This window comes from Xiphias gladius, chromosome 6 (assembly GCF_016859285.1).
Source record: "Xiphias gladius isolate SHS-SW01 ecotype Sanya breed wild chromosome 6, ASM1685928v1, whole genome shotgun sequence".
Lineage (NCBI taxonomy): Eukaryota > Metazoa > Chordata > Actinopteri > Istiophoriformes > Xiphiidae > Xiphias > Xiphias gladius.
The window spans coordinates 1,091,538-1,113,259 of NC_053405.1; the positions used below are offsets into that span (position 1 = coordinate 1,091,538).

Consider the following 21,722-nt stretch of genomic DNA (forward strand, 5'->3'; position numbering starts at 1 on the left):
GTCTCTCTTTCAGTCTGGTCCTACATAGGAGGGCGTGGGGGGCCTTTTACCTGTCTGCATCCACGGCTTCCAGTCACCACCTTCAGACAGCGAGTACCGTGGACAAACCCAGACGACTGACAGCAGGGGTTCAGTTCAGCGGCCTCGTCTCCAGCAGTAAACCAGAACTCAGGGTTTTTAAACGTCCCCTTCAGGAACCTGTGGATGACAACACAGACTAGTTCTAAACAGACTGCCACATCCGGCTTCTGAGCTGGACCGCACTCCAGCTGTTCCTCTGGATCGGATCTGGATCTCAGGAGGTTCTGATTCACTGATCTTTGATTTTCAGTGAAACGTCTAATGAAATGAAAACGTGAGCAGTCTGGAGGAGAACTGTCTCTTAGGTGGAGCTGAAAACAACTCAGAGACTGAACCATGACAGAATCCTTGTCCAGGTCACAGGACAACAAGGTTTGAAACCACTGGCTTTACACGTGACTCATTATACGTCACGGTCTCTGATGTCCCTCCACAATAAAGCTCCAGAAATCCATTTAGAAACCAGAGGACAAAGAGGCTGCAGAACTTCATTCAGAATCTTCATGTTTTTAAGTTTCCTTCAGTATCACAGTGACCCAGTGACAGTTGTCTGTACGTCCACGGCTGCACTGCAACAGGAGCTGATCACGGTGAATTCGGGGAATTTCATGTTCCAAAATTAAGGCGAAGACACGGAGGCTAAAGTTGCAGCCCACAGCGTAACCAGTGATGTACGATATCGTAGCTGGGCTACTTTTACGATGAGTGGCCGGTTTCTAGGCTCTGACTGGGTCACATCTGGCAACCTGAACACGGCACAAACTGGGTTAAGACTTGGTCTTACAGGTCTGTGATGTCCTAAGAAGTTTTTACTAACCTCCTGCCACGGTAGCTGGTGTATTACTTGGTGTAGTGCCGACGTAGAACTGATGTCTCTGGAGGATTTTTGTTCACTGAAAATCTTAAGGTTAACTACCGACATTACGGTTATAATAATTCTGTCCATGCATGCAAGCACGGAAAGTATTATTATGAAAATTATAACTAAAAGCTTGATTTTGAATTTGATGGAAAACTAGAGAAATAAAATATTTCAATTAATAATTGTGTTATAATTTTTGTTTGTTTGTTTGTTGATGTCTGTGCGTTTTTTCTTTATCATTGTGAAACGTTGATTTTCTGTAGAAAAAGTCATGTGCGAGTCCGTGACCACTGTGATTTGGTTTAGAAACAGCTGTTGATTTCCAGAGGAAAGGATGGTAAAAGATTCTGTTTTCTTTATTTGTTTCTAGGAAATTTCTGAGGAAATTATTATTAGATGAGGTTAAAAAAACCAAAACAAAAACGCAGCTGGGTTTTGACAGCGACTCTGAATATGACAGATGTTCGAAAGCTGCAGGTTTTCTACTGTGATTTCTGACCATTCAGACAATGATTTAGACACAACATATCACGATAATAACGCTACAACATAGAAATACATCGTGAATTTCCAACGAGATCAAAAAATAAATTACAGTTCATCTATTCTGACATCCACAGATAAAGTACCAAAAATTCAGACAACAATTATGACAGAAAAAGCTGAACATAAAGTATTTTGCACTTGATTGATGTGTGTAAAGTACAGGATCTCTGAACAGAAACAAGCTGTTCTCCCTCCCTCGTTGGGACCGACGTCGTTCTACACTTCAGAGCTGACGGACAACTACCTCCACCCCGTAACATGAAAGACCGAAGCAACGTTCTAGTAAATCCTCGCGTTCTCCGTCTGAAATAAGGTTGGATCCCTTCTCACATTTGTTAAAAAGGTAAAATAAAAGTTACAAACGAACACAACTCAGAGTTCAAATCTTTTGTTGGATCTGAGGAGAGAAACTGTGGCTGGAGATGAGAAACCTGAAAGAGATTCGTCAGCTTTGGAGCCTGGTGAAGAGCGCGTCACATGTTTTATATCTATACTGTGATAAATGACAAAAAAAGGCAGATCTTCACATCATAGAATCTGAAACCAGCAAATATTCTGGATTTTGTCTTAAACTGTTGCCAATGTCAATTATTTTTTTGTACCTTAAAATAAGATTAATTTTACCCATTAATCTTGATGCAGTTCTGGTATTTTTATAGGTTTTTAAGAGGATGAATAATGGATTAACTAAGGTTTAACATGAAGCCATCTGTTATTTTATACTGTACAAGAGCCCCAAATTCTCCTTCAGTCAAAATTCAGGATACACACAGACGACCCTTGAAAAAATAATGAATATTAAGTGTTTTATACATATATATATATATATTTATATATATATATGTATAAAACACTTAAAATTAATTTATTAAGCCTGAATCTGGAGTCATCCCTGTTACCAAGTCACAAAACCACCTCTTAATTTGGAGCTTAGTGATTTAAAGGTACAGATTTAAATTACTCATTAGAAACCCATCAATGCATTACAGACTTGGAGGACTTGCAGGAAGGTGGACTTTTTAGGCTAACAGTTTCCCTCTGCTTCCACTGTTTGTGCTAAGCTAGGCTAAACACGTCACATTAGTGGAACGAGTCTGAAGAACAAGAGGGTTTCAAACGTCCGTCTGTCGCTTTTATTCTCGCTGGTTTCTAGAAAGCTTTTTGTTTTTTGTCATATTTTCTCTCCACGACAACAATCGCGTGGAAGAGACTGTATCCGTTGCCGGGAGCAACGGGGTCTCCGACCAAGTCCTGGGAGCCACATCAGTATTTCATATTAATCTATATAATGTTCATTTATGTGTCATATGGATTCATTACTGAATAATAAGAAGGGAAGAAAAATGGCGGCTTAGTTTCACGTTTAATATCCGTGTTCATGATGAATTCAACGCTCATCAGTGAAATACTGCAGAGAAACAAACAGCTAATTTTATCTAATGACGCTTTATATGAGACTAAAGAAATGAAGAGCTTGTTTGAGTAAATTAGGAAATTTAACAGCTGAATTCTTTGATTTAACATAAATATGATGATGAACTTTGTGATGTTTGTGTGTATTTTGAATTCCAGGAAGATTTCAATAACCAGTCTAACATGAAGCGACATGCGGTGTCGGTCTCTGTCCGCCGGTTGAAAACCTAAAGTCTGTTGCACCTGCGGCCACGCCCATCAGTGATGTCACAGTGTACGGGCACACCCCGGAGTACACTTCTGCATCACTGCAGCCAGGTGAGATTTCTGGCTTCATAAATCAGTGCAACACTTTAAAGGCCCTAAACACGCAACAGCTGCCGTCGCTTATTTTGCCTGATGAGACGGTTTGGTACGACTTTCTGACAAGGCCCCATTTATAAAGGCTTTATAATAATACTCGTTAATAAATCACTTACCAATTCCTTATAGATCAGTTATAGGACCTTAATAACCACGTCCTTTGGGTTGCCAGGTTGTGGGAAATCCATATTTGATTTCTAATAAATCACAAGGGTCTGCGGTTCTAAATGTTAGGATGACACTAATAAAGGTTCTGGGGTTTCTCAGTTTGTAATGAGCCATTAGTCACTTGCAGTTAGAAATGTTAACAAATCACCGATAAAATGTTCTACAATCCTCCAAGTCTGCAGCTGTAAATGTTAATAATCAGTCTGTAAATGGACTTTGGTCCAGACGTCCTGCGGCTGTTTTCCAGAAGCTCAGTGGTCAAACAGTCCACTGGAGACGTCTCCCTGATGAATTAAAGACATAAAAAGACAAAGTGTCTGCAGCAGACAGGATTTCCCACAACCTGGCAACCCAAAGGACGTTGTTGTTAAGGTCCTATAACTGATCTATAAAGCATCAGTAAAGGATTTCTTCACCATTAATAAAGCCAGTAACTGCACCCGATCAGAAAGTGGTGCTGACACCTTTGTTGGACCGTGTCAGCTTCAACAGACGGAGCCTGGAAAGTCTGGACAAAGACTTGGCTGATTTCAAACGGAGCAGAGGTTTAACTGGACAGAATAACTGACACCACTTAGTCTGAGTGTGAAGGACCTTTAAACCTGGATTAACCAGGACTTTAAGCACCAACAAGTAGAAGCTTTTCATTCTCCTCTGCAGCTAAAAACAGCTCATCATTATCATTTACCTTCACTGACACAAAGTGAAGGGGGAAAAAAAGGAAAATAAGCACTTTAAAGCAATTTTTAATGAAATATAAAGTGTTTGCAACGCTAATATCATTTTTATAATCTGATTTTCACCCAGATTTCGTATAATTGGAGGGTAATATTTTACTTAAGTCCCCTATTTATTATTTATGATCAGTGTATAAACATGTAATAACTGGTCTATAACAGACTGTAGTTCAGTTCAAACCCAGATATCAGAGCATGTTTCTGAGTTTATTAACGTTCAGTGTTTGTTCCACATATTTTCTATTATTCCATCCTGTGTTTTATTGTGTTGTGGTTCATCGTCTGTTCATCCAGCAGCCTCCACTGATGGAGGAGTTGGAGCCGGTAACAGAGACGTTGATAAACACTGAGATCTGGTCACAGCTGCATCAGAGTCTGTTAAAAAACCAGTTATTACGTCTTTATATAACAATTATACAGATAAATAAAGGGACTTGAAGTGCTGGACTTTTAAATCTGATTTTGACCATTTTAGAACATTAAATATAAATATAAATTTCTTAAAGTGTGTAATTTTATTCAACCAAAATCAACTGCAATGATCAGAGTGGGTGATCATTCTTAGGCCTACTGCACTAAATGGCCAAAAGTATATGGACAGGGCTGTACTTTTCTCTCGGTTGGGGCCTCCTGGTTCCAGTGAGGGAAAATCTTAATGCTGCAGGATACAACAGTACGTTAGGCAACAGTGGATTCAACAGTGGCTTCAACATCTGGTGGAAAGACTGAACCCAGGTGAGTGGAGGCTGTTAGAGCAGCAGAATATAGAACATGGTGTCGAATATGGAGGGAATGTCCAGCTGTCCACAGACTTTTGGCCCTGTGCTGCACCTGGTAAGGTATAACAGCTGTTTGCTCTGATAGTGCACCGATGACGGCAGATGTTGATGAGATGTTGGAACGATCGGCGTTACAGTTTCCACATTTATAACAACAGCGACTCCATGGCTAACAGCTAACCAGTCTGTTACAACACGGGAGATGCTAAGCTAACGTGTGCAGCAGCGTCAAAGATCTGTGTCCAGTCGCATCTTTTCCCCAGCGCTTCCCTTCTGTTCCTCTGGGTCATAAACATGAGCTTTTCATCCACTAAACGAACGTCCCTGTTGTCCTCGGAGTCACGTGTCAACTGGTGCGGGCTGGATTTAAACGCGTCTCCACCGTGACCCCGCTGGGCACTGAGCTCTCTGTTTTAAATCAGATTCTGGATCAGTGGCGGGTCTTCCAACAAGTCTCAGCCTTTCCGACTCGTGACACCGTGTCCAAGTGTCACGTTCCTCTCAAATCTCCAAATTTTACAGTTTATATTCTGACAACTGCTGGAGGGATTCGATAAGGAATTCTGCAGAGACGTGATGAATCCAACTGACTTTTCCTCTACATGTTGAGCTTGACTTTTGTGGTTCAGACTAAAATATCTCAACAACCATGTGATGGATTGCCACGAAATTGAGTTCAGACATTCAAGTTCCCCACAAGATGAATTGTAAGTATCCTTAGGGCTGCAACTGATGAAGTCGTATTGATTAGTTGTTTGGTCCATAAAATGTCAAGAAAGGTGAAAAATGTCCCCCTTTATTTCCCAGAGTCTCAAGATGATGAATTCAAACGTCTCGTTTTGTTTGACCAACAGTCGAAAACCCAAAGAGATTCAGTTTACTGTGACAGAAAAGAGAGGAAACCAGCAAATATTCACATTTCAAACGACGTAACCAGAGAATTTCTGGCATTTTTGCTTAACAAATGACTCAAATGATTAATAATAAAGAATATGTGAGGTAACAGAATAATTTCAGAAAACAATTCCCACCACCACCTTCCAGGTTCTATAGCTTCATGACCAAATACAGGAAAAACTAAGGACGTTCCCCTCTTTGTGTTTAGTGCTAATCAGCAAATGTTAGCCTGCTAACATGCTAAACTAAGATGGTGCACATAGCGCACACCGCAAAGACAGTGGAGAGATGTAAGGTGGGTGTGTATAGATGAACAGAGACGAGACAAAAAGGAGAGAAACTGGAGGAAATGAACGAAGAGAAAACTCATCTCATCCTCTGGGGAGCAGGAACTCAGACCTCAGATCTCATGGCAAAATGTCCGGTGGTTGTGGAGACGTCACCACGATCAGGCTCAAACAAATATCAATATATCAGATGTTTCTCATGACCCCTTCTGCACATCAGGTGACCCCACATGTGGCCCCGAGCCCAAGATTGAGAAACTCTGTAAAACACAGTAGAGTGGTGACACTCATCTGGTCATTCTGCACAGGGTTTCAATGTGTCAGACATCAGTTTGGACTGGCTTCGCCCACCAGTGTGTGTGTGTGCGTGTGTGTGTGTGTGTGTGTGCGTGTGTGCGTGTGTGTGTATTGGCACTGTCTGATGCCGTTTCTTTTTTTTGCATGTTGGGAAGTTCAGAGTTCTCGATCCGAGAGTCAGGGGGCACGTGATTCACCAGAACACAGTCACAGGAGCTTTTGTGTTCATGCGTGTATGTGCACGCAGGTGTGTGTGTGTGTGTGTGTGTGTGTGTGTTATGACAGGACGTCCAGTGTGACAGTTCCTCTCTGTTTCTTCAGGATGGCGACCGCCTGTTCGTGCGTCGCTCCCTGCAGACTCTCCCCGTTCACCGACAGGATCTGATCGCCACGTTTCAGACGCCCGTCCACCGCCGCCGCTCCCTGGAACACACACCGACACGGTATGACGGTGCTGTCAGTCACAAAAAAACACAGTCTACAACTACGCTAGCGCCCCGAGAGGCTGTGATGTTAATCACACATCACGAGCCTCGCTGTGAGGTGAGTGTTACGAGGAGAAGTTCGAAACATCGCTAAACGGAAACAGGCTGCACCTCACAAACGCGTTCTTAAGCAGGGACGAGTTCTCTCTAGATATTTACACCCACTACCTGCAGGTGGAGCTGTTCACGCCTGTTTATAGCGAAGAGAAAACGGCGACACATCTGACCTGAAACGTGATTAACGCTGTTTAATGATGATGACGATGAAATTTCACAAAAATAACACGGCGTACCTCAAATCACACATCATTTCATTAAACGAGTAAAGTTACTTAGCTTAGCATCATCAGATATTTTCCGCTCATTATTAACTGTATGAACATTACCAGCTCTGAAACACACGTAAATAAAACCAAGTCATACTTACACCTGCTGCACCTCTAAAACTAATCTTTGGAAGTTATGCTCGCTTTATTTATTTATTCATTTCACATTAAAAAACTATTATAAAAAATCTGGTATATATACAGACACTCTTGTACCTACATATACTCACATATACATGGATCCAAATTCAAGTCAAGTCAAATGTTCCTATTTCAGCCACTGCGGGTGTGTGTGTGTATTCACTTTGCTTTGTTGTCATTCACAATAAAAGCCATGTTTAAGGGTTTCTGCCCAATGAAACACTAGAAGGCTTTTAATTTGAAACGGTTAAAGGAAGTGTTGAGTTTTATTAACAGATTAATGCAGTAACTTTAACAGGCCAGCAGATTAAAACAAGGCTACCTACTAAAATATGACCAATCATACTTACCGAATAGAGGGAATTAAACATAAAGGAGGACCTGGTTAGCCTAGCTTAGCATAAAGACTGGAAGCAAGTGGAAACTGTTAGCCTGGCTCTGTCCAAAGCTCAAAAGCAGGTTCTGACCTTGCTGAAGACTGTCTTGACGTAGATCGGCAGGTCTCCGTGTGGACTGCCAAATCCTCCGACGATGCTGAAGCCGAGTCCCTCAGAGCCTTTTTCCAGACTAATACTGTGGGGCCGCGGACCCCTGAGAAGAGGGGGGTCAGATTCAGGTTAATACTACCTGTCATTACATACTGGACAGCTCTGTGTGTGTGTGTGTGTGTGTGTGTGTGTGTGTGTGTGTGTGTGTGTGTGTGTGTGTGTGTGTGTGTGTACTCACTCTGGCTCTGCTGACTGTGTGTCAGTGTGGGCTGACAGACCGGAGCTGCCGGACAAACTCTCCACCTGGGTGGCGATGGCACTGATGTTGGTGTCCGCTACAACCTGAGATACACACACATATACACCCCCCCAACACACACACACACACACACACACACACACACACACACACCGACAGGTGCAGGTATGTTCAGTCAGCAGTAACACTGATCGATATGAGCTGCAGAGAACATTAATAAGAATGATAATAATAAAGAGAGAGTGTCAAGTGTTCTAACAGAGTTCAATTTAAAGGACCAGTGTGCAGGATTTAGGGGGATCTATTGGCAGAATTGAATTATAATATGCATAATGATGTTTTCATTAGTATTAATCCTGAAAACTAACGTTGCGTTTTCGTTCTTCCACGGATCCCCCATGTTGCACCGCCATGTTTCTACGGTAGCCCAGAATGGACAAACCCGATACTGGCTCTAGAGAGGGCCTTTGGTATTGTTAGGTTACCTGAAGGCCACCGGAGCTTCTCCTGCACGCTTGGAAAGGGAGGGGTGAGGGGAGGGGTATTCAGTTGGTTGCAATCTGCAACCTCACCACTAGAGGCCACTAAATTCAGTACACCGGTCCTTCAAATAATTTAGCCTGCTAACAGACGCCCCCAAGCCACAATAAAATGTACCCAAAATAAAAAGGTCATTGTTCCTCAACCCAGCGTAACCCTGGTCTCCTCTGAGAGGAAACTCTTTAAATCGTAAAACCAGAAAGTCAGAGTGAGTAGAAGAGAAACTGAATCAAAGTTACAGAGACACAAACATGGTGGAAATGGGAGGTTTTGGCATAAAAAGGGAACCTAAGGCCTCCAGGATCTTTACGGGTCTGAACCAGTTCTTCGTCAGCAGCTGCTGCAGTGACGTGAGGATCCTAAAATGCTTTGAACAATGAGAATCAGGACACTTTCAGACAATGTAGAATTAGTCCAGGTTGTGTAGAGCCTGAGTCCAGTACAGACCAAAGTACACACCTGAAGTAGGACTACCAAGGCCAAAGTGTCTCATTGTTTCTATAATGACAACTGTTTACCTTTACTGCTAATGAGCATATCAGTAAAAATACTGTTTTAATACATTTTCACAAACCTTCAAACAAACAAACACACCTGAAGTGGTACCAACGAGGCCAAAGGTCCCCACACAGGTGGGACAGGAGGATTTTAACAGGTTACAACAGTGGTAGGCAAACATTGACCCGTGGACCAAATCCAGGCTGCCGGCAAAAATGTCTGGCCCCCTGATCAAGCAGAAGTTTTCCCTTCTAAAGTTTGCATGAAAAACATTCTCATCATTTCTCATAAATCTACTGCAGGTAACAGTATATATGAAAATCCCAATAAATATAAACTAATCTAATAATAATAACAATAATAATCATAATAATTTGTGTTTAACAGAAATAGCCTGCTAATACAACAGCAGCACCAACAACAGCACTTTCATTCAACCATGAATGAATCCATTTGTCACTTTTGAGTCATTATTTTCCAAATGACAAAGGCTGCACTTACTAATGGGAAAATTACGTCTGCACTCAGATACTGACTCTCATGAAAATATCGTAACAAACAAAACATTCAAACATATAGGCCTGCATCTACACTGCGCCTGTAAACAGTGTCGGTCCCCCAATGAACAATGCTCAGTGGCGATCCTAGACCCTGGGGGGGCCCAGGCAAAGAAATGGGGAACTGGAACTGGATCTGGTTTCACTAAACTGCTACGAATACATGACACAACCAAAAAAAAAAATTTAGGCCGTTTATCTGCTGTGACTACAACCTTTTAAATAATGAGTGACCAGTCCCTAGTTGGAATAAGGAATCCAATTGCATTATGGGAAATGTAGAATCCAGTGGTTTTGGACGAAAAGTCGGGCTAATAACTTTAAAGTTAAAACACCTGGTTATAGACAGACAGTGAAACTGAATCAGACGCAGCCAGCCGGGGCAGACGCCCAAACCCCCCACCATGAGCCGGGTTCTGATCAAGGTTTCTACCTGTTAAAAGAGAGTTTTTCCTCCCCGCTGTCACCAAGTGCTTGCTCGTGGAGGAATGTTGGGTCCCTGTAAATATATCTATAAAGAGTCCGGTCTGGACCTGCTCCACATGGAAAGTGTTCTGAGTTCACCTCTGTTATGATTTGGCTGCTATATGAATAAAGCTGAATTGACTTGGATAGAAAAATACAAACTCCTTCTCTGTTATCTCAGTGGGACACCTTGTCTAAGATGCAAGAGGCTGAAAAGGCTGGAAAGAGGTTTGTCTGTGTGTTTGTGTGTGTATCTGCTGCAGGCTGATAAAAGCTCTATTAGCATAAAGGACTGTCCTGCATGCAACAGTCGTTCTGCTGGAGCACACTGATAAAACAGACGCGCAAACACACACAAACACACACACACATGCACACGCACGCACACGCACACGCACACGCACACGCACACACACACACACACACACACACACACACACACACACACACACACACACACACACACACACACAGGTGCAGGTATGTTCAGTCAGCAGTAACACTGATCAATATGAGCTGCAGGTAACATTAATAAAAATGATGATAATAATTTAGGAATCGTGTCTGTATGTAAACACTGGATTCTGTCAGTCTTCCTGTATTCACTCCTGCAGTGTAAGTAAACAGGACTTTTGGATCATGCGGTTAATCATTTTGATGTTTACATGAATGACATTACATCCTTTTATTTTGTTGTTTGTCGAAAGGATTTCTGGATGTTAAAAATTGTCCATTGATTTCATTGGAATTTGGTGGAAAGTTGGAAAAAACAAATTGACGGGTTCTTCGTTTTTGGACGCAGATTCAGCTTCTGTACTTGTCTGACTTAGAACCAGACTCAGTCAATAGACAACAGCCAGAAGAGTGAGTGCATGAGGCTGTGATACCGACTTTGAATAAAAACCCTTCGGTGTCCTCTGATGAAATGAAGTGGAAGTTTTGGCCTTTTGGTGCCACTACAGGAAAAGTCAGGGGATCCGTCCTTGGGGGAGCATGAATTTCTGTACTACATTTTGTGCCAATCCAACAGTCACAAGTTAAATGGTAAATAGAGTCCACTTATACAGCACTTTTCTAGTCGTATTGACCCCTCAAAGCGCTTTACACTACCTGCACAGCCATCAGGGGCAATTTGGGGTTCAGTATCTTGCCTAAGGACACTTCAACATGTGCGGAGGAGCCGTGGATCAAACCACTAACCTTCCAGTTAGTGGACGACCTGCTCTACCTCCTGAGCCACAGTCGCCTCAGGCTGCGTCTGGACCGATCGACTGATGACACTTAAAATTAAAATTTACCTCCCCTTTTCTCCACAGTCCAGCCCAACAAATTCTCTTAAAGGTTAAATCCAGGGCTGACTGGGCTTTTTCTGCTGTTGTGGAACAGTTTGACTCTCACTATTAGATCTTCTCCTCCATCAGTACCTTAAATACCCATCTGATTAATAGTCGTCATGAAGACATGTCTGGTTTTTATTTGTTTATTGGTGCAATGCTGTTGTGTTTGTATGATTCTATCCAGCTTTGTTTATTCTACACTTTTATTAATTTACTTACAGTATATCCTCATCTCATCTTTGTGGAAGGCATTTTGGAACTTTAAATGTGCTTCATCAATAAATGGACTCGACTGAAACGAAGCCAATGAATAAATTTACTTTACGGGTCCTCGGTCATCGGCAGGAGCTGATTCTTTCAATCATCACTTGCTCACCTGTCTGAGTACAGGTGAGCAGAAGTCAGTGTTCCTGTGTGAAAAACTGCAGCTGCGAAAAAAATGTTTCTGAGCATCACTAACATTCGGAAATAACCATCTGAATAGTGTGTGTGTGTGTGTGTGTGTGTTACCTGCAGGCTGATGTTTCCGTAGCTGTTCTTCAGCATGGTGACAACTTCACTATGTGACAGACCGTCCACACACTGACCGTTAATACTGACGATCCGGTCCCCCACCTGAACACACACACACACACACACACACACACACACACAGAGCTTCAGTTAGACCAGCAGACATACATGTACAAACTAACATACTATCATACTCCACTCCCTCTACCTTGAGTTGGTGGGTCTTGGCCGCGACTCCGTTGGCCTGAATCATGGCGATGAAGATGGGGATGTCACCCAGCGGGCTGCCCTTCCCCCCTGCTATACTCACCCCGAGGGAGTCACTGACACCCTGAGAGGGGGAGATACGAGAGAGAGGGAGACTGAGGAGATGACGATGAAGAAACAGAGGAGAAGTTGTGTAACATCTGGGTTCGGTGGGATTACAGGCGGCCATGTTTTGGATTCTTTGGATTTGCTGCAGGAACGTCAACTTTGTAACTAATGACTCATCTAATTTAAAACTTATCAGAGAGATTTGAGAAGAGGATTCGAAAAGCCAGAACTATGAGATCAGAGGACCTGCAGACCGAGTCCAGTTAGAGGGAAGAATAACATGGGCTGCGTGTGTGTGTGTGTGTGTGAGGACTTTACCCTTACGATCTCCACTGTACGGAAGCCCGCATCTACCCCTGCACACACACACACACACACACACACACACACACACACACAGAAATAAAAAAATTAGGTTGACTAACATTGAACCAGTGAGAATTAAAAACTGATTTCTGTCTGGGAAAAAAACGCCAGAGAAAAAACTGTGCTGCAACAGGATTGGTCATTTCAGTTATTATGGTCTGTAACGTGACACCAAACGTTTCCCAGGAACCATCAACTTGTCTACCTGTGCTGTCGGCAGAGGAGGAAGTGATGTCGGGGGGGGACTTCACGTCGTCGTCGAGGGGCAGGGGCCCGCTGGAGGTCGTGGTTGGGGGGTCGGAGGTGGGGGGGTCAGATAAGGTTGGGGTCTGTGTGAGGGGCGGAGCCACAACAGCTGAGCCCAAATGACTGATCTGAGAGAAACACAGAGAGTTTGAATCCATCCATAGGTTTCCGTCTCACCTGTTACTGACTGTTCTCATGCCAACAGCCTGTTCTCATTGTTTCTATAGCGACGACTGTCTCCCCTTACCGCTAATACCCACATCTGAACTTTGAGAGAAAATGCACACATTCACAAAAACACTAGAAACAAACACCGCTTTAACACACGCACACACACCTGGCTGCCCTGTGAGTTGCGTCTGGACGAGATCCAGGATGCAGCTTTGAGTCGGCCGAGCTCCAACAGGACCGGACCCCGAGCGCACTGCAAAACACACACACATTTTAGAGTACTCATGGTCTACCTGTAGCGTCACGTGTTTATACACAGAGAGTCAGCGGGGTCAGTGCATCGGGATGTGAAGCAGCAGACTCTGAACAAACCACAACGACTATGGAACCGAGCCTGCTCACAATGATCCACATATATTAAGAACAGGCTTTGTTACGTTTCGGTCTGTTTACGTCGTGTAGAATCGGGAGGATTCGACCCCCGACCGGCGGCTTTGCCTCACTTTGCGGGTTCACAGTAACATATCCAGTCCATTAACCCTCTCCGTCCCAGGGTAACGCCGGCATCCATCCACTCTTTAGCTGAGGCAGCTCACTGCCGATCAACGGATCAATAAACCTGCTCCTCATAAGCTAAATAAGATCATGCTTGCTTGTAACTCCTCCGTGTGTGTTGTTATGACAATCCATTTGATCCGTGATCATCAGAGTTTGGTTGGGTCCCATTCTACTTAAAGGACCAGTGTCTAGGATCCAGGGGGCTCTATTGGCAGAAATGGAATCCAACAACATGTTTTCATTAGTGTTTAATCACCTGAAACTAAGAATCGTTGTGTTTTCGTCAGCTTGGAACGAGCCCTATGAGTCCACATGGGGAGCGGGTCCTTTTACACCGAGCCCCCATGTTGCACCGCCATGTTTCTACGGTAGCCCAGAATGGACAAACCCGATACTGGCTCTAGAAAGGGCCTTTGGTGTTGTTAGGTTACCTGAAGGCCACCGTAGCTTCTCCTGCACACGTGGAAAGGGAGGGGTGAGGGGAGGGGTATTCAGTTGGTTGCAATCTGCAACCTCACCACTAGAGGCCACTAAATTCAGTACACCGGTCCTTTAAAGGATCAAGCGGCTGTAAAGACTCCAGTTGTTGTCCTCCTGATTGTCCGTACTGTAAATTTACTACGTTACTCTGTTCTGTATTCCAACTCTTCCTTATCTGATTCGGGGGTCTAAGGACAGAGGGGTCGTAATGCTGGAGTTTGTGATACTGGACTTCATGAATAACATTTTACGTGTCCTTGCTAAACAGTTGCTTCTGTTATTTACTGTCACGATCCTTTTGTAAATAACTGCTATTCCAGGTGCTGAGTGTTGAGCCCTCTGAAGTCAGAAAGATCGGTGAAGTGTGAGCGGAGGGTGTGTTTTAACTGCTGCTGTACAGGTGTGTTACTGCTCCACCTGTGCAACACGCCTCTGCTGTGTGTGTGTGTGTGTGTGTGTGTGTGTGTGTGTGTGGGTTTTCGGTGTGTTTGTTACCTTCAGTATGGCAGCGACAGTTTCCTGGGAGGCGTGTCTTGTGTTGTCTCCATTGACTGACAGGATCTGGTCTCCCTGCATCAGACGACCGTCCAGCTCAGCAGCGCCCCCTCTGACCACCTCAGAGATAAACACACCACTGCCACTCCTAACACACAAACACACACACACACACAGAGTTGTGTTATATTCATCCAACAATAACAGAAGGTGTCGTGGTCCTGCAGGTGGTGCACGTGTATCTGTGTGTTGGTTGTGCTGTTGTTTAAGGTGGACCTCTTCCCGACGATGCTGAGTCCCAGCCCTCTGCCGCTCTTCTTCTGCAGCTCCACCTTAAAGATGTCCAGGTTCTCCTCGTCTCGATACTGAGCCTCGTCCCTCAGCACCGTCAGACAGACCTTCCCCGGCGTCTGACGCAGGGCAGCGATGGCCTCCTCGTGGGACGCACCGCGGAGATCCACGCCATTTACCTGAACACACACACACACACACAAGCATCAGCAGAAGAAGTGACTGTATCATCAGTGTTTGTCCAGCAGAGGGAGTCATACTGTCAACACTGCTCAGCCTGTGATTAATTGACTTTACTCTCTCTATCAAAAAAACCTGACTCATCATTTTACAACCAATCTGTCCTGCAGCAGGACACAATAAAGATTTTATGAAAACTGCTCTGCTCAACTGAATTTTTTTTAGTCTGTTCAGTTTTATGTAAAGTTTGTCTGATCTCGTTTGAATTTCATTTTCTGTCTTCCAGCTGTCCCTGGTCTGCGCTGGACTGAGTCTGTGATTTCGGTTTAGTGTATTATCTTATCATCTCTATTTGGACATGTGTGTTATGTGTATGTTGCTTTATAACAGAATTAAATCTGATCAAACCAAACCACAGACTCAAACAGGAATATTCAACACTGACGAACATTAATTCACTGCAATAACACGCTTACTCAGAATAATTTTACTTTAATGTTGATCAGTGGGTCTGATCAATACAGTATTATTATATTACCATAACACTGTATCACCACTGCTAGTAGATAGCTGAACACTAAGCAGCAGCTGATTAGTTAAACAGCATTAGTTACAGTAACAATACTGGTAATGGAGTATTAGCAGTAATAGTGGTAAGCAGTGCTTCCATCAGTGGAGCGTGTGAGTACCTCCAGTATCTGGTCTCCTGCCCACAGTCGTCCGTCTCTGGCTGCAGCTCCCTCCTCATAAACCTCATGGATCACTATGGCATCCTGGTGGAGAGACATAGACACACAATGAGAGAGAGAGAGAGAGAGAGAAGGTACACTCCAGACCCTAAGTATGTGACACTTTTTATTCTTCAGTTACTTTTAAACCTCCAAACTTTGGGCCCCGAGTGTTTAAAGAGCTCCGTCTCCCACACGGTTCTTTCAATGACGACGTAAACCTGCTCAAATTAAAGCCGAGACTTGGTTCTTTAATGTAGAATCATTATTTTATGTCGGAGTGGATGAGCTGAAGCTCAGAGCCTGAAGAACAAAAAGTGTTAACTGTCCAAATAGATGTGTTCTGGACTCGATATCAGTGTTCGCAGCTGGTTACTCTGTGTGTGTGTGTGTGTGTAGGCTTGTTTTACTATATTCATGCGCTCTGAAAACTGGGAGCCCACTATACTGTTTGAGGGTTTAGACTTGGTTTTAGGGTTCAGGTTAGAATCAGGATCAGGTTAGGGTTCGGGTTTGGCATTTAGCTATGATGGTTAATGTTGGTGTAAGAGGCCAGGGAATAAATCATGTCAATGACGGTCCTCACGACTAGAGTGAAACAGGGGTGTGTGTGTGTGTGTGTGTCTGTGTCCGTGTGTCTGTGCGTCTCTGCGTGTGTGTCTGTGCGTCTCTGCGTGTGTGTGTGTGTGTGTCTGTGTCCGTGTGTGTGTGTGCGTCTCTGCGTGTGTGTGTCTGTGTCCGTGTGTCCGTGTGTGTGTCTCTGCGTGTGTGTGTGTGTGTCTGTGCGTCTCTGCGTGTGTGTGTATGTCTCTGCGTGTGTGTCCGTGCGTCTCTGCGTGTGTGTGTGTGTGTGTGTCTCTGCGTGTGTGTGTGTGTGTGTGTGTCCGTGCGTCTCTGCGTGTGTGTGTGTGTGTGTGTGTGTGTGTGTGTGTGTGTGTCTGTGTCCGTGTGTCTGTGCGTCTCTGCGTGTGTGTGTCTCTGCGTGTGTGTGTGTGTGTCCGTGCGTCTCTGCGTGTGTGTGTGTGTCTCTGCGTGTGTGTGTGTGTGTGTGTCCGTGTGTGTGTTGCGTGTGTGTGTGTGTGTCTCTGCGTGTGTGTCCGTGCGTCTCTGCGTGTGTGTGTGCGTCTCTGCGTGTGTGTGTGTGTGTGTGTGTGTGTGTGTCTCTGTGTGTGTGTGTGTGTCTCTGCGTGTGTGTGTGTGTGTGTGTGTCTGCGTGTGTGTCCGTGCGTCTCTGCGTGTGTGTGTGTGTGCGTGCGCGTGCTTCTGCTGATGATTGGTCGCCGCGTAGCTGAAGCATTAATCAGCAGAAACTCTGGTAGCGAGTCCAGAGCTGCTGCTGAGGCTCAGTCACTCTCGCTCTCTCCGGTGGCAGAGGATGCTGCCGCATTGACGCTGAAGATCGGTGAGTTTAGGAGCTTTATTCTTCACAATGTGGAAAACTGTCCGCAGTTCGCTGCTCACACCATCAAGCAGAAACATCCAGACCTCAGACATGACTGTAGTCCTTATTGTTCAACACTCGGAAGTCTCTGCAGTCAGCACCAACATTTTACTGAGAATTCCTTCACTCGTAAGTCGGAGTTAAAGACCTCTTCTGTGAAGCTTTCTGTACGTACCAGCCCCGACTACTGGAGGGGACGGTCCGTACAGCATGCGTCACCCTCAGACAGCAGCTCACCAGAAGCTGTCGTTTTCATGTGAACTGCGACTTTTATGTTTTCATTTGCATTGTGAGTTTTCTAACGAACTGGTGCAGGATATCAGAGACAAAGTCATGTGTGTAGTCAGTGGTACACTTGTTATACGATGACCAAACTAAACACCGCCACAGATGTGTGTGTGTGTGTGTGTGTGTGTGTGTGTGCGCGTGTTACCAGCTGTGTGTCTCTTCCTCCCACTATACTGAGTCCCAGTCCCGATCGACCTTTACAAATCTCCAACACCGTCTCCTGCCCAGGAACCACCGCACAGCATGTTGGGTCTGAGGAGGAAGAGGGGGAGGGTTCATTTATTCGTTCCCTTTAAAAGATCCTTTCTAAATATATGACATTGTTCAGGTTTTTGGTTTATGGAGGGAAAATACACAGATGAGCCAATACATTATGCCACCTGCTTAATATGCTGTTGGTCCGCCCCCAAAAACAGCTCTGACCTACGGAGCTATGGACTTGACAGACCTGGGAAGGTCCCTGTGGTATCAGGCACCAAGACGTTAGCAGCAGATCCTTTACATCCTGGAAGCTGTGAGCTGGAGCTGCCCCGGGTCAGACTCGGGAATTTGGAGGCCAGTGCAGCTCCCTGCACTCTTCACGTTCCTCAAACCAACCCCGAACAATGTGCACAGGGCGGCAGGACGCATCATCCTGCTGAAAGAGGCCACTGCCATCAGGGAATACCACTGCCACGAAGGGGGGTACCTGGTCCACAACAGTGTTTAGGTAGGTGTCAAACTGACGCCCACATGAATGCCTGGACCCAGGTTTCACAGCAGAATATGGCCCAGAGAATCCCAATCCCCCCACCGGCTGGTCTTCTTCCCAGACTGCGTCCTGATGCCGTCGGTTCCCTATGTGAGTGGTGCAAACTCACCCAGCTGTCCACATGATGTAAAAGAAAACTGGACTCAGTGGACCAGGCCACCTTCCTTCATTGCTCTGAGGTCCAGTTCTAATGCCCACGTGTCCATTGAAGCTGCTTTCAGCGGGGGACAGCCGGTCTGCGGATACGCACCGGGCTGCAATGCACTGTGTGTTCTGACACATTCCTCCTATAACCAACTTTACATTTTTCTGTGACTGCCAGTTACCCATCCTTCAGTCCAGACCAGATGGGATAGCTTTGGTCGCCCAACATCCTGTCCCTGGTTTGTGGTTTGTCCCTCCTCTGACCACTGTCGGTGGGTACCCACCACTGCGACTGGGAGCTTCACACAAGCCCGGTTCTTGTGTTCAGCATCTCTGAACACAAGATCCGGACTGGTCTTCACATACTGTTCACACATTGTCTAATGTATCCCAGACCAGACAGGTTCCAGAGATAATCAGCATAATTCCCTTCATCTGTGAATGGTCACAACGTTTTGGTTCTTATTTCTCTTTCAGATGTCTCGTGGATGGATTTAAGTTTCATCTCTGCGTGTCCACTACGGGACGTGTTTGAGTGTTTTTGTACCTTTGTCGGTGCTCTGCAGGTTGGGGCTGATCAGAGGAGGAGACGCTGCTGTCTGTTTACTGGAGCTGCTGTATGACCTGCAGGACTGGACGCACACACACAAACTCAGATCAGATTAGATTTATCGATCAGCTCAGTGAAGCAGCAGACGGATCGAAGTCAACACAGAAGTGAAACTGAAAACAGAGGGAAAATAAAGCCACTGAAACATTAAATATTATCAGCACTTTGAAATTGGCTTATTGATACGAAAATTGATGTGAAAAAAGCAGATATGTGAATTTATGGCAAATATTAAAAACAAATAATAATCTATCATCTAGTTTTTTTCGCCAGAGTGAAATTAGGAACAAGGGAAAAGCAATGTCTGTTTAAGTACAGGAGCCCGAACAGCGGCAAAGCAAACGTTAAAAGTAAACAACTACTTTCACACCTCATAGGAGAAGAAAAACAAGCAAACTGAACATTTGGATAAACGCAGGCTGATGGAAAAACACAGCCATTGCTTTTCTTGCTGCTGACGTCTAGAAGTAGTGGTTATTTAAATGTCAAGGCTTGTCACCGAGCAAACCCAACCCCATGGTTCCAAACTTTGCGACTGAACCTAACACAGTACAGCAGCTGCGTCACACAGGAGGCGCTCAGGCACAGCGCCCAAGTGTAGGTCACCTGCGTTTTGTCAGCGCTCAGCGCCCAACACACAATCGCCGCGGTAACACGTCAAATTAGAAAGAAATTACACTTTAAAGGCGCCGCCAGACTGCGAGATTTCAGCAATCTTACGAGTTTACGGCGAGCCACTCTGTGCAACTTGGATCTAATAAACTCGGGTCATCCATCATCTGCGCCGCTACATCCTTCTCGGCGCGGTCACAATAACAGCTGGAGGACACGTCGTACAAACAAGGCCAAGGCTGCCACTACTCGACAAGACTTTCTTCTTTGTTCGAATCCCAAACATTTCTTTTTGCAAGTTTTACCTCAATCTATTACATCCGGGTGTCGCGTTGATCAGTGCGACCTTTCATGCTGCATTCCTATTGGTTGGTTAGTAAATGTAGGTCATAGCAGGGGTCACACTGTGAGATGGTCCTCTTCCGTCTGGGAAAGCCCAAACTCGCACAGTGCGTACCCGCCATAAGCGCCAAAATACACTTCAAGTCGTGTTTACAGCTGGACTGATGAAAATAGGCGTGTATCTGTGCAAGGTGGACGATGAAAACGCAGCTGAAAAAAGCCTCCCGTGTGACACGCTGTAAGAGCGGGTACCTTCTGGGGGGCAGGAACCAGAACCTGAAGTAGCTCTCTGCAGCTGAAAATGGATTTAAAGCGCCCGTGTTCAGGAAAAGTTCCCTAAAGAGTTCCAGTGACTGAAACCAAACCCAATACAGTGAAGTCAAGCAGAGTGTCGCCAGAAAGACGTTTGTTCTTAGATGAACTGTATGTGAAACCTTCTCACAGTTTTGGAACTGAATCCCATTTCATTTTGGTCCATCTGAAAACAAGTCTATTTGCAAAATGGACCCGATCCAAAACAGACCTGTGGAAAACCTACTTCAACCTGATGTGCATCAATACATTTTTCCTGAGAACAACCAGACTTTACCTGAATAGACCCAAGGATGTTTAGACCAAAATGCAGTCGGCCCGAACAGCGAGCGAGAACACACCATCCCCAGCGGCAGCGTGATGATCTATCAGTTAATTAGATCAATGAACAAGCAGCTGCAGTGGAAAAGAGCAGCAATAAAGTAATAATAATGTCCTAAGGAGGAGTTTTCCTCCTGCACCAACAGTAAAACATTCTGCAGCCGACCGGCTGACAGACAGACAGACAGGCAGGCAGACAGGCAGACAGGCAGGCAGACAGGCAGACAGGCAGACATCTGTGAATCAGAAACTGAGAACTATGAAGTTCTCAGTTCTTGTTATTGGACATATTGACAGACAGACCCGAGATCCTAGCCGACCCAATTAGACGGAGTAGAATACAGACCCGATTCGCGCCAGTCTGATTTGGGTCGCAGGTCACACCCGTGAAGACCTGTCAAGTTCAGTTCAGTTCGAGTTCATAAAAGCCAATAAAGTTTAGGGTCTGGGACAACTTTGTGGCCCTCAAATCCAGGCAAGATGATAGAAACTGTGGTGGGGAGAAGACTGTGAACTGGGATTATTTGTCTAAAGATGTTAATTCAGTGACTCTGTTCTTACCTGCTGCTCCAGCGAGGCCCTCGGAGCCTGCAGCTCATTTTCAGGAGACTCTGCGGCTTTCAGCCTCTGCAGGACACACACACACACACACATATACCTGTCTTACATTAGTTGTGAGGACACCAACCCTGACCCCAACGTAAACCAGATTCTAACCTGAACCCTAAATCCAAGCCTCAAACAGCCCTTTGAAGATGTGCAGACTGGACCAAATGTCCTCACAATGCTATTATCTCCTCACAATGATGGTTTCAAACCATTTGTCCACACACACACACAGCAGAGTGGGTCAAGGAGAAGTGTTCATGCCCTGATTCAGTCGGTATCAGCAGCTGAGATAACAAAGGGCAGTTTTTACGTCTTAAAATGACTGAGGTTCCTATGATCCCCCAATAAAATGACTGTATGATTTACCCTCTTTCCATCCTCCAAACTGAACAAACAAAGTACAGCTAAAACGTGCACAATTTA

General features: G+C 44.9%; 1 protein-coding gene across 1 annotated transcript in view; it reads right to left on the bottom strand.

Moving 5' to 3' along the window:
• Nucleotides 1-1,291: 1,291 nt before the first annotated feature.
• patj (PATJ crumbs cell polarity complex component) overlaps nucleotides 1,292-21,722 on the bottom strand; it is a 135,015-nt gene continuing 114,584 nt past the window's right edge. Inside the window, exons 34-47 of the mRNA XM_040128453.1 lie at nucleotides 21,252-21,317; nucleotides 19,041-19,125; nucleotides 17,744-17,850; nucleotides 15,831-15,914; nucleotides 14,947-15,140; nucleotides 14,671-14,818; nucleotides 13,304-13,390; nucleotides 12,926-13,094; nucleotides 12,673-12,710; nucleotides 12,248-12,370; nucleotides 12,037-12,141; nucleotides 8,109-8,212; nucleotides 7,850-7,973; nucleotides 1,292-6,853 (exon numbers count right to left, since the gene is read on the bottom strand). Coding sequence (XP_039984387.1) covers nucleotides 6,707-6,853; nucleotides 7,850-7,973; nucleotides 8,109-8,212; nucleotides 12,037-12,141; nucleotides 12,248-12,370; nucleotides 12,673-12,710; nucleotides 12,926-13,094; nucleotides 13,304-13,390; nucleotides 14,671-14,818; nucleotides 14,947-15,140; nucleotides 15,831-15,914; nucleotides 17,744-17,850; nucleotides 19,041-19,125; nucleotides 21,252-21,317 — 1,581 coding nt within the window. The 3' untranslated portion in view covers nucleotides 1,292-6,706. The remainder of the gene's footprint in view (nucleotides 6,854-7,849; nucleotides 7,974-8,108; nucleotides 8,213-12,036; nucleotides 12,142-12,247; nucleotides 12,371-12,672; nucleotides 12,711-12,925; nucleotides 13,095-13,303; nucleotides 13,391-14,670; nucleotides 14,819-14,946; nucleotides 15,141-15,830; nucleotides 15,915-17,743; nucleotides 17,851-19,040; nucleotides 19,126-21,251; nucleotides 21,318-21,722) is intronic.